Source organism: Lolium rigidum, chromosome 6, assembly GCF_022539505.1.
Source record: "Lolium rigidum isolate FL_2022 chromosome 6, APGP_CSIRO_Lrig_0.1, whole genome shotgun sequence".
NCBI classification, from domain to species: Eukaryota; Viridiplantae; Streptophyta; class Magnoliopsida; order Poales; family Poaceae; genus Lolium; species Lolium rigidum.
The window spans coordinates 187,555,163-187,568,753 of NC_061513.1; the positions used below are offsets into that span (position 1 = coordinate 187,555,163).

At 48.0% G+C, this 13,591-nt stretch overlaps 1 protein-coding gene across 1 annotated transcript; it reads left to right on the forward strand.

Annotated features, from left to right (window-relative positions):
- Positions 1-1,068: 1,068 nt before the first annotated feature.
- Positions 1,069-3,187, forward strand: LOC124663642 (probable high-affinity nitrate transporter 2.4). The gene is made up of 2 exons (XM_047201315.1): positions 1,069-2,246; positions 2,908-3,187. The coding sequence occupies exons 1-2, from the start codon at positions 1,069-1,071 to the stop codon at positions 3,185-3,187; spliced, it is 1,458 nt and encodes a 485-aa protein (XP_047057271.1).
- The last annotated feature ends 10,404 nt before the right edge of the window (positions 3,188-13,591 follow it).

A 13,591-nucleotide genomic window follows, 5' to 3' on the forward strand; every position in this document is an offset into this window, starting at 1 on the left:
GCCAGCTGACGTTCCCTTGGACGGTGTGCCACTGGCGGGCACACATGTATTCATGGGTATTCAGCTAAATACCCATTCTTTTTGGCAAAAGTAAGTTATGCAGTAGTATTCAGCCCAAGAAATATAGCTGCCTCCTTGGCCTATAGCATCTTCACTGAGCTTTTTAGCCAACAACGGTGGTAGCTTGGCTCCAGCACCAGTCCCGTGAGCTTCAGTCCAGCTCCAGGCTTGCTGGGTGGCTCAACAGCGACACACAACTACACAAGTATGCAAGGCGGCCAACGATTGTTTCAGTTGCCAGGCGAGGCAATTTATTTCCCAAATTCAGAACAAGCAAGTCAGCAATTGCTCTACCAGTTAGATTATCGAGTGATGACTCAAATTGATCCGATAATGATGTACGTACTCCGTTCTTGTTTAATGGACGTGGAGTCGAGGCGAGCTAGTAGAGCTAGTAGAGCATGTTTGCGTCGACTAAACACGAAGGGAGGGAGTAGGTTGCAGTTGTACTGAATTTGTGGTTAGAACACACTAAAACACATGAAGAACATTGGAGATTCGAAGACATTGTGGGAGAGAGCTTCAAATACAAAGAAGACGGTTCCACCTCTACATCAGAACTGTCGTGTTGTATTGGACTTTTTATTTACTTTGCATACCCATTGCAAATATCCTGTGTCCGTCAAATCGTCAATGCGGTGTGCGCGCGCTACACAGTACGCATAGACGCATAGTGTGTGCTTGTAAGCTTTAGAGTGACTGCGACGTGAATGATCGCCCTCGCCTCCCTCTTGGAGCCGCCCGGGAGCCTCTCGTCGTGCATGCGGCGCCCTGCATGCATTCCATTCCGCCACCCACCTTCACGTCGCGTCGTGGCCTCTCCTTCCTTCCCGGTATTTAAGCCACACGCTCTCACTAAAATCTAAACCTATCGCCTCATTGGCTAGCTAGCAGCAGCCTAGTACTACAACTAGAGGCCGAGCTTGAGTCCACAGATCCATCGATCACACGCTCACCGATCGATCATTTGCCTCGGTCTAACCGCAGCGCAGGTACGTCATGGTCACCATGGGGAAGGACGAGGAGGTACACCAAGAACATTACTGCTACGGCGACTGGCCGGTCGACGGCGTCGACGCAGAGGGCCGCGCCACGGAGCTGCGGCCTCTTGCGCTGTCGCGGCCGCACACGCAGGCCTTCCACCTCGCCTGGCTCTCCCTGTTCGCCTGCTTCTTCGCCGCCTTCGCCGCGCCGCCCATCCTCCCTGCGCTGCGCCCGGCGCTCGTGCTCGCTCCGTCCGACGCCTCCGCCGCCGCCGTCGCCTCCCTCGCCGCCGCGCTCGTCGGGCGCCTCGCCATGGGCCCCGCCTGCGACCTCCTCGGCCCGCGCCGCGCGTCCGGAGTCGCCAGCCTCGTCTGCGCGCTCGCCCTCGCGCTGGCCGCCGTGTACGCGTCCTCGCCCGCGGGCTTCGTCGCGCTCCGCTTCTGCGCGGGGCTCTCGCTCTCCAACTTCGTCGCCAACCAGCACTGGATGTCCCGCATCTTCGCGCCCTCCGCCGTCGGCCTCGCCAACGCCGTGGCCGCGGGCTGGGCCAACGTCGGCAGCGCCGCCACGCAGATCGCCATGCCGCTCGCCTACGACTACATCGTGCTGCGCCTCGGCGTGCCCATCACCGTCGCGTGGCGCGTGGCCTACCTCATCCCCTGCGCCATGCTCATCGCCACCGGCCTCGCCGTCCTCGCCTTCCCCTACGACCTCCCGCGCGGCTGCGCTGCTGGCGGTGGCGGCGGGGACAAAGGAGGAAACAAGCAGGGCTTCTGGAAGGTGGTGCGAGGGGGCGTCTGCGATTACCGGGCGTGGGTGCTGCTGCTCACCTACGGCTACTGCTACGGCGTGGAGCTCATCATGGAGAACGTGGCCGCCGACTTCTTCAGGAAGCGCTTCCAGCTGCCCATGGAGGCCGCGGGCGCCGCCGCCGCGTGCTTCGGCGTCATGAACACCGTGGCGCGGCCGGCGGGAGGGGTGGCGTCCGACGAGGTTGGAAAGCGTTTCGGGATGCGCGGGAGGCTATGGGCGCTCTGGGCCGTGCAAAGCACCGGCGCGCTGCTCTGCGTTCTGGTCGGCAGGATGGGCGCCGCCGAGGCGCCGTCTCTGGCGGCGACCATGGCGGTCATGGTGGCGTGCGGGGCGTTCGTGCAGGCCGCGTCCGGGCTCACCTTCGGCATCGTTCCCTTCGTCTCCAAGAGGTAATTCACTTTTTTTTTCTCCCACAAATTAATTGGACGATGCCGTAAACCTAAGCTGAAGCTGATAGGTAGCTAGCGTGAGATGAAAGGTGGCGACGTCACACTTGGCTGGGTAACCACTAGGATTCTCGCCGACCACAAGCTTTCGTTGCATCTAAAAGAATCTAAAACAGAATCCCCGTGTAGTTGCATAGTATCGCTGACGCTACGTTGCTTTCTTCCATTTATTCAAAGAAAGAAACGCGCGAAGATTCCTTGAAAAAATTAGTTGAAATCGTTTAATTGGTCAGAGAGCGACGCGCCATGTTGATGTTGGTTGCGTAAGCTGTAGTGCATATACCTGGTCATGCTTGGCCACTGACGAGATCTACAATGCATGTGGAGGGTAGGCAATCAACCAATTGCTAGGAGTACTTTCTTATCATGTATACTGAATATAACGAGCTACTGTAGTATATACAGTATATGTATGTTCTTCTTGCTCACACACACAAAAAGAAAGCGGCAGGGCGGCAGGTTGAAACTTTGAAACGGCGTAATTTAAGACTTCAATTAAATTGGACGTAATTTACCCGAGAAATCAACTGAATGCAGTCTTAACATCTCTGTATTGAGCGCCTATTTACATTTGATTGATGAATTAATCGATATTATGATGCAGATCGATGGGCGTGGTGTCCGGCATGACGGCAAGCGGCGGCGCGGTTGGCGCCATCATCACCAATCGGCTTTTCTTCAGCAGCTCCAGATATACGGTGGAGGAGGCCATCTCCTTCACCGGCCTCACCAGCCTCCTCTGCACCCTCCCCGTCGCGCTCATCTACTTCCCACGCTCCGGGGGAATGCTCTGTGGCGCCTTAGAGTCTGATGTCGTCGACCAGGATTGCCACGGCAACGAAGAAGATGTAAATAAAGACGATGATTACATGCTTCTCAAATGATGTGGTAGCTAGCTCAGCCTGTAAATATAAGGATAGTTACATGCTCTTCTGAAATCGAAATACGAAAACTGCGTTCTCAAGACTCTGAGCTCGACGTGAGGAGCCAAGCTAAGGATAAGTCTTCCTCTTGCACATTTCGACGAAAAAAGGGAGAGCCACGATGAAGTTAATCACTCCCCCTCCTGCGCTTCGCTGTTGCCGCCCGCTCGGATTGATGGTTTGCTTCATGAATCGATTTTCCCAACCATTTCCCGGTCATCTTTTTTAGGTCAACAAGGATCAACATCCCCGGTTCCATTGATAACAATGAAACCTCAGTGAAGTTTGTTCAGGTTTCCAAATTATAACACACACATGTCTGGGAGGTGCAAAAGAGAAAAAACGAGACAAAAAGCCGTAAATGTTTTTTATTACAAAGCCAAGAGGTACATCCACCGGCTAGACAGACGGGGGAACCAGAGAGAGCTTTAGTGTGGCGGCGACAAAGCTGAAGAGGCCTCCAAGCTCGAGGTGGGTGTGCATTAGGTCCCTTGCATTACCGCGCGCTTGGCTGCATGCGAGGAGCTTCGGTCACCATTGCCAGACCACCATTGGCTAGGGTAGCTTACCCCCCCCCCCACCAGGCGGAAGTCTTGACGAAAGGACTCCAAGAGATAGCCACGGAATTGGTCTACTTTTGATTCCATTCCTTCCCCGAAGATGAGCTTCCAGCTCTTTACCTAGTTCAAGATCATTCTCAAGATCTGGTTCAAATTAAGCCAAGGTTGGCCATTAAAAATCATGCCATTCCTGAGTTTTCAAATGCACCAGAGAGGAAGAGCACAAACTGAATTTAAAATTGGATGTTCTTATTATCTACCCAAAATTTGTCAAGAGCGATAATCATCTCCAATATTTATGGAAAAGAAGGCAAAGAGGTTTTCCAAATCTGCTTAGCAACTATACACTGAAAGAAAAGATGATCCACAAATTCATTTTCGGTGCAGAAAATGCAGCATTTAGCTTTGTTTAACTTCCTTTTTTCAGGTTATCTCTAGTCATTAGTTTGTTTTGAGATAAAAGCCAAAGGAAAATGTGCACTCTTGGAGGAATGTGAAGATTCCAAACATCAAGAATAAAGATATGGGTAATTCCACCAAAGTTAATAATAGCATACAGAGATGGAGTTGAGTATTCCCCTTTACTCTCATACTAGATGATACCCCGCGCGTTGCGGCGGGCTTTTTTAGCTATGCATAGAATAAGAATTCATGTGTCGTAGCTTCATGAAAGATTTGATGTGAAGCAACCCATTTCATTTATTCAAAAGTCGGTAAAAAAGTCTATTACATGGTCCGAGTACTTGATGAGTGCATTGGTTGTCATCGCAGAGGATAGTCGTGACATGCCTCTTTCCACTTTTGATATATTCAATTGTGAAGAGCGTATAATATGATACAATTATGCTTCTTATGTCAGCACGTGAAGGTCTCCCTTATTTCCCCTCTTGTAAAGTTGGATGAGGGGCAGTCTAATGTCCTTGAGTTTTTATTCCCTCGGCATACACCTTGCTGACTTCTATTTGTCAATTATCTGAAGAAGGAAGTATTTACTCGATGGGCCTCACTGGTGTGCTGGATTAAAAAAATGTGCATGAATGTAGCAGTGTGAAATATAAACAAACACATATGGTTTAATAAGCAATACCTGTTTCTGTCTCCTTGTTGCTCCATGTATAGCTGATCGGAGAAGGTGTGTTAAATGTTGTACGTGTATTTTGATATGGAAAAATTAACTAGTATTGTTCCTCTTATACAGAGGGATATCGTGGTGCCTTAAATTGGGTAAGGGTTATTGCATCAGCTTTAAAATGGACGTTTGTCAAAAAAAAATCATTGAAGTAGTATATATTAGGTGTTTTTATGTCTTAATTGGCAGCTTTTTTCCCTAGAAGAACAACAAATATACCGATGTTCTGCACACACACCAAATTGTCATGATGCCCAGGGACACTACCAACAAAGTTTTATAAAAAACAATAGAGTAGTTGCCTTTAGAGACGACGATGGTGGCCGCTGGAGCAGCATACATGTCTTGGTCAGCATCTCCCTCTTAGGGCCCTTCCGTTGTTGTATCAATGACAGTAGACAACTGACCATCAAAGGGTGCAGAACCACTCAATGGTCAGCAGGAAATAGTAAATATAGAAAAATATAAGCATCCTACCTGTTGGTGTTTGAAGAACTGATGTAAGATGATTCCTCATTTAATCTTCGACATATTTAATCTTCGACATACTGACCGTTCTTCTATACCTGCTCTGAGAGATGTTGACCCTGACTAACATCTGTTTGTATGGTGCACACGCCGGCACGGGTTATTGGAAGAATAATGGTTCAGTTGACAACATCTTGTGACTGACGACATTGTCGTCCATGACTGGATGACATGGCTCGTGGTATTTTTAGAATTTTCAGAGCTGTCCATCTTTGCAACTGTACAGGAGAATTGAAAAGAAGCTGGTACTGTTGTTCCGCTACTTTGACGAAAGATTGCATGAGAGTAAATTATAAATTGAGGGAAATTTCAAGATACAAATACAGTATAACAGCACGAGCATAATATTAGAGCTTCTGTACCAATGATTACAGAAATAGATGATGGATGTGTTCATCCAATGTAAATTTAATAAATTCAGGATTAGTAGAACACAACTTGCATACCGATGAATTAAGTGTTGCGCAGCATCCGTAGGCAGTAGAAACCTCCTAGCTTGAGCAAGCAAACCCACAATCCAATAAATCCAAATAAATCTGGAGGATTGAGGTACCATCAGAATCCAATCAAATCGGGCGTAGAGGAAAAACGTCATGTGGAATTGAAGCCAGATCTCTGCAGCGTAGGTAGGCATTACATGCCTCCTAGCTTCAGCTAGCAAACCCACAATCCAAGAAATCCAAACAAATCTGGGGGGATTGAGGTAGCATTAGCCGGAATCCAATCGAATCAAACGCAGAGGAAAAACTTCTAGCGGATTTGAAGTCCAACCTGGCAGAATTCAAAGATATGGAGGGATTGGAAAAAACTGAGGAATTGAATTGCAGAGCGGCCAGGTAGCAGCATGGAGGCCATTTTTTGCGCTTTTATTTCTCGCGAGAGATCGTGGAGGAGATGAAGAGGTTGTGAAGACATACAGTAGAGAGAGATAATTCCCCACGCTGGAAATTAAGGAGGAGGGCCAGTTTTCATTATTAATTAGGAAGGATTCAATAGGAAGACCAATCATCATTTGCCTCAGCGCTAAGTTTTTTCTTGCATGGTTTGGAAGAGGAAATGACGGTAGTAGTACATGGCTACATGGATCATGTACATGATGACGTGGAAGAATTGCTTAGGTGGCAGGTTGTGATTGCTCAGTGATGCTTGATGAGGTGGATACCTTGCATGTGCAGGAAAATGGGATCACCTATTAAGAATAGAAAGATTGCCTAATAAGGGCATCGGGCTCATGAGAGAAGTGAATGCTTGAAGCAATGGCTTCCACCTCATACCATTGTTTCATGAGAGTTGGGGAAAATTCATGAGAGGAGTGTGGCACTTCCCCTCTGGCTGTCCAATTTTTCACTATTTTCGCCCTTTGTAATGAGCAAGCACTAGTAACATTTCGCTATTCTATAACGATTTTAGTTCGTTAGCGAATGGCCAAAATCCGTCATGGACACGTCTTTCTGATGGTTTGCAGGACCATGGCGGATCTCGCGTCGCAGATGGCCAGACTGACGGTTAGAAAAGCCCGTCATGGATCCATGACGACCTGCCAAAGCCCAAAGCCCAACCGGCCCGCATAGTCGTGACAGCGGATATCCGTCATGGTGGCGGTACCCCCTGGCGGAGACCATGGTGCCGGCTGTGTCAGACCAATGATTATGTTGTCGCGTCAATGATTAAGGTGTCAGTCTTGTCGCGTGATGTCATCAGACACGTGGGCAATTTCTATTTGCCATATGTGACAACTTTTTCGGCAGCACTTTGCCTATTACAGTAGGACACGTGGCAACTTTGTACTTTCCATGCTGATCAATAAGCAACCGACACGTACCCAAAAAGGCAAAGACATGTATTGTCTACGTGTGCCATGTTTTAGCGCGACATGTGTCGAATGACCGCTCATGCCACGTTTTGATTTGATGTAGACACGTTGGCCAATCTAAAATAGACACGTGGCAGTTGGTCTGGGCCGTTTGCACTGTCTAGTTTGACCCATTATGCAGAAATTGCAGCCCACGCTGTACTTCTCTTGCGTTGGGCCTTCGCTCAGTGATCACGTACAGCCCATTACGACTTACTGCAGTCCATGAATAGAAGCCCAATTGTACAGAAAGTCAGGCCCATATAGTAGTCCCAGTCATCCGGCGTCAATAAAAATTGATTATTATCCCAGGAGGATGGGCCTAGCTCACTTGGTTAGGGAAGTGGATGTACAACCCAGCTGACAAGGTATTAACTTGTCAATGCCTATGTATTGTAGACTAGGGTTTGGTTGGAAGTAGAGGGCAAGTAGATCTCGAAGGTTTCAGCCGAAAAGTACTCGACGATTAAGAAACTAGGGTTATGTTGACAATGGATTTGATCCTCTCTTTGTCCCTCGACTCCCCCTTATATAGGAGGCGAAGCCGAGGGATTCGTAATACACAAGTTACAGAGTCCGGGAGGGTTTCTAACCCGTCCCGTAAAATTACAAGTCTATATATTTCCTAATACAACTCTAACTTTCCTTAACACTAACTGGGCTTCCGAACTTCATATTCTTCGACTTGTGGGCCTTCAGTAAACCCCGGGTACCATCTTCGGCAGGCCCATTGGGGATGCCTATGTCAGTAGCCCCCGAGATTTTACTTGAATCGAAGAATCAGGGAAAATCTCCAACTTTATAATCATCCAATAATTATGTCAAATTTACCACATATCTTTTGATACGCAATTATATATTGTACATGGATAATGGTAGTTGGGGCTAGTTCATCTGACGGATCAGGTACTAGTTAACTGCTCTAGTGGCAATCCGCAAAAACCTACTTCAAGATCACGTCCCTGGACATGATCTCGGGATACGGTGTTAACTTCGACGGGTGCCGCTTAAGGTCTTACCATTACTGTCAAGTCCCGGTCATATTTTATCGGGTACCTAACGCGTCCGTTAGGATTTTTCTTCGTATATGTTGATACGGAAAAAAGTAGCAAACCGACGTCAGAGACGGTGCCACGCCGCTCAGAACGGATCTGGGGTCTTACCTTCGCAAAGTTTTGCGGCATTCAGAGATTATTCGCGACTTTGTCGCTCTGAGAATATATTGTCGAGTGCTTTTTCGGCTGTTGGAATAGCACGTTTTATTGAGTCAACGGATGACTTATCTTGCCTTCCCGATGGGAGTATATGTAGAGTTATTTGTATAACTCGAAATATGCTCACTTCTTTTTTATAATTTCATCGGGCACACGAACAGCGTTCCCGATGGGAGTAGCCCCCGAGGCTACAAACAAGGACTTGCACTTGGTTGTAGGCTCAACAAATTAGTACCTCATGTCGCTATATTGTGATTCTTTCTCGAGCTTTTCATATCTATCGGGTGCGCGACCAGCGCTCCCGATGGGAGTAGCCCCCGAGGCTATGAACAAATGCTTGTATTTGATCATAGGCTCTCGCCATTTCTATTTTGTCATACCCTAAATTTCCTTCTTCAAAAGTAGCCCCCGAGCATTTGATCAAAAACTTTGTATTTGATCAGAAGCTCTCGAGATTACCAACCATCACTCTTTGTTTCCAATGTTCACATTATCAAAGCCGATCTTTTTTCATTGATAAAGTGACGTCAGTGCTGACGATAGCCACGACCAATGTATCGGGAAGACGCGAGCAACGCTCTCTCTCTGTCTTGCGGACCCAAAACCCTCATCACTTTGACACGTCGTGCATGTCCTCCACTTTTTCTGGCGCACGTACTGTAGCGCCTGTTCTGTTCCTTCACAGTCAAAATACATTTTTACCCCTTAGCCACGCGGACAGCATCCATCCATAATTATTCCATCCAACGGTGCGTCGTTCCGCCGATTATCTATATAAGGTCATCTTCTTCCTCCAGTCAACCTTTCGTTTGCGCCGCACCTCTGCTTTCCTCTGCAAAAAATCCCCCATTGCGCCCAACGCTTCCTGAGCTCAACCACACTCTCACTTTGCGCCTACGCCCTTGTTGATGCCACCGTGTAGACTCACCAGGCACTGCACTCCCGAGTCCAAGATGGCGACCGTGGATCTGGGGAGCACTGAATGGGAGAGATCCAAAATCTCCGCCCAAGATATCAACTTGCTGAAGAAACTTGGGATCAGCAAGCAACAAGACTCACTGCGCTTCCCCAACGAGGAAAGCTATCCATCCCCTCCAATGGAGTATCGGGTCAGTTTCGTTGACCACCTCATCCGTGGCCTTTCTTCCCCCATTCACGATTTTCTGCGTGGGTTGATTTTTGTGTACGGATTGCAACTTCACCATCTTACTCCCAACTCCATCATCCACATCTCGATCTTCATCACTCTTTGCGAATCTTTCATTGGAGTCCAGCCTAACTGGTCTTTATGGAAGCGCATTTTTCTCTGTCGCCGTAATGGCTCTGCCAACGTTGCCTATAACATAGGCGGCGTTGTTATCTGCGTCCGTGACATAGGCATCCCCAATGGGCCTGCCGAAGATGGTACCCAGGGTTTATTGAAGGCCCATGACTCGAAGAATAAGAAGATTCGGAAGCCCAAGATGCTAGTAAGGAAAGCTAGAGTTGTATTAGGAAGTGTAACTTGTCAATCTTGCGGGACGGGTTAGAAACCCTCCCGGACTCTGTAACTTGTGTATTACGAAACCCTTGGCTCTACCTCCTATATAAGCGGGAGTCGAGGGACGAAGAGAGGATCGAATCTATTGTCAACACAACCCTAGTTTCATAATCGTCGAGTACTTTTCGGCTGAAACCTTCGAGATCTACTTGCCCTCTACGTCCAACGAAACCCTAGTCTACAATACGTAGGCATTGATAAGTCAATACCATATGTGTCTCCCGAGGATATGATGAATGGACCATGTCAGATGCATTTTTATCTCGATAACAATGGGAAGAGACAATCAGGGCATCTGCAGAAGGATTGTCGAAATTTTCAAGCAATGTTGAGATTTGCAGGACACGCTAATGTCCAAGTAGCAAATAGAAACCCCCAGGGGCCCAGGAGTGAAATCCACCTACCACCTCCTCCCGCGATCACGGACGAAAATCGACACCAGCTCAGAATAGCGGCAGCACCACACCCACCTCCATATGTTGATCCTAACACCAATGGCGCGGTCTCGATGATTCAGAAAGCTAGGCCATCTAATAGGGCGCAGAAAGTAATCTCGCGGCAAGTGTTCATGGCAGAGAAGATGCCTCCACCAACGGTTGAGTACTTAAATTGGTCGGGACAGGACATTGGCTTCACAATTGCGGATCATCCACAGCAAGTTCCTCGACCAGGACAATCCGCACTTATCTTGCCAGCGGTGATCGCAGGATTCGACGTATCTCAAGTATTCGTAGATGGAGGCAGCAGTTTAAACCTTATGTATGCAGATACACTAAGGAAGATGAACATATCCCTGGCAAATCTAAAACCAACCGACACACGTTTCCATGGAATCACGCCAGAGAAGCCGAGTTATCCGTTAGGAAAGATTAATCTCGACGTTCAGTTTGGGACCCGAGAAAACTACAGGATAGAAAGACTGGAGTTTGAAGTTGTGGACTTCCCGTCGCAATATCACGCCTTGTTGGGACGACCAGCATATGCCAGGTTTATGGCGGTACCACACTACACGTACCTGTTATGGAGGCTACCTGGACCTAAAGGACCAATCACAGTCAAAGGAAGCTTCGCGTTAGCCGATAAATGCGACAAGGATTTTCATCGACTGTCAGAAACTTTCGGGATGCAAGCAGAATATATGGCGTCAAGGCTCACAACTGATTATGATGTGTTGCCAGATGCAGGAAGATCACCCAGGGAGCCAACCTTCAACACTGCTAAGGATTCCAAGGAGGTGCAAATTCACCCGACAGACCCAAAGAAAACGACGTCCATCGCAACAAACATGGACCTCGCATAGGAAAGCGCGCTCGTCGAGTTCCTCCGTGAGCACTGGAAAATCTTCGCATGGTGTCCAGCTGACATGCCAGGAGTACCCAGGGAACTTGCCGAGCACCACCTAAACTTGGATCCAATAGCGAGACCAATCAAACAACCTTTGCGGCGTTTTTCGGAACCAAACCGCAAAGCCATGCTGTCAAAGATTGATCGACTCAGAGAAGCAGGTTTTATTAAAGAGATATCTACAGAAGCCACTTGGGTAGCTAACCCAGTGATGGTGCCGAAGAAAAACACGAAAGTCCTTCGCATGTGTGTCTACTTTACGTGTCTCAATAAACACTGTCCAAAGGATCACTTTCCCCTCCCAAGGATTGATCAAATCATCGACTCCACGGCAGGATGCGAACGTCTTTCCTTCTCGGACGCATATTCTGGTTATAACCAGATCAGATTAAAAGAAGTTGATGAAGCCAAGACAGCGTTCATAACACCTTACGGCGTGTTCTGCTATAGAACAATGCCTTTTGGCCTGAAAAACGCGGGAGCAACATATCAGCGGATGATGCAAAAGTGCCTTGCAACATAGATTGGGAAAAACGTACAAGTGTACATTGACGATGTCGTCATAACATCAAAAAAGGGGACAACATTGATCGAGGATCTGAAAGAAAATTTCGACAACCTTGACAAGTTCTGCCTTAAGTTGAACCCGACAAAATGCTCCTTCGGCGTTCCTGCGGGAGAACTTCTCGGGTTCCTAGTATCAGCAAGAGGGATCGAAGCCAACCCAGATAAAATCCAAGCCATCGTAACGATGAGGAAGCCGACAAAGTTGAAAGAAATACAACAGCTGACGGGGCGAGTCGCAGCTTTAAGCAGATTCGTCGCCAGGCTAGGAGAGAAGGCATTGCCGTTCTACGCTTTGATCAAGCAAGGAGAGAAGTTTCAGTGGAACGACGAGGCGAACAAAGCTTTTGAGGATCTCAAGCGCACAATCTCGACACCACCAATCTTGGTGGCGCTGATACGTCTCCGACGTATCGATAATTTCTTATGTTCTATGCCATATTATTGATGATACCTACATGTTTTATGCACACTTTATGTCATATTCGTGCATTTTCTGGAACTAACCTATTAACAAGATGCCGAAGTGCCGGTTCCGTTTTACTGCTGTTTTTGGTTTCGAAATCCTAGTAACGAAATATTCTCGGAATTGGACGAAACGAAGACCCGGGGCCCTATTTTTCCACGGAGCTTCCCGGAAGACCGAAGAACACACAAAGTGGGGCCACGAGGTGGCCAAGCTATAGGGCGGCGCGGCCCAAGCCCTGGCCGCGCCGACCTATAGTGTGGGCCCCTCGTTAGCCCCCCGACTCTGCCCTTCCGCCTACTTAAAGCCTCCGTCGCGAAACCCCTGATGCGAAAAAAACCACGATACGGAAAACCTTACTGAGACGCCGCCGCCGCCGATCCCATCTCGGGGGATTCTGGAGATCTCCTCCGGCACCCTGCTGGAGAGGGGATTCATCTCCCGGAGGACTCTACACCGCCATGGTCGCCTCCGGAGTGATGAGTGAGTAGTTCACCCCTGGACTATGGGTCCATAGCAGTAGCTAGATGGTTGTCTTCTACTCATTGTGCTTCATTGTTGGATCTTGTGAGCTGCCTAACATGATCAAGATCATCTATACTGTAATTCTATATGTTGTGTTTGTCGGGATCCGATGGATAGAGAATACCATGTCATGTTAATTATCAAGTTATTATACATGTGTTGTTTATGATCTTGCATGCTCTCCGTTTCTAGTAGAGGCTCTGGCCAAGTTTTTACTTTTAACTCCAAGAGGGAGTACTTATGCTCGATAGTGGGTTCATGACTGCATTGACACCTGGGGGAGTGACAGAAACCCCTAAGGTTGTGTTGTGCTTGTTGCCACTAGGGATAAAACATTGGCGCTATGTCCGAGGATGTAGTTGTTGATTACATTACGCACCATACTTAATGCAATTGTCCGTTGTTAGCAACTTAATGCTTGGAGGGGTTCGGATGATAACCTTGAAGGTGGACTTTTTAGGCATAGATGCGGTTGGATGGCGGTCTATGTACTTTGTCGTAATGCCCAATTAAATCTCACTATACTTATCATGTCATGTATGTGCATTGTTATGCCCTCTCTATTTGTCAATTGCCCGACTGTAATTTGTTCACCCAACATGCTTTTATCTTATGGGAGAGACACCTCTAGTAAGCTTGTGGA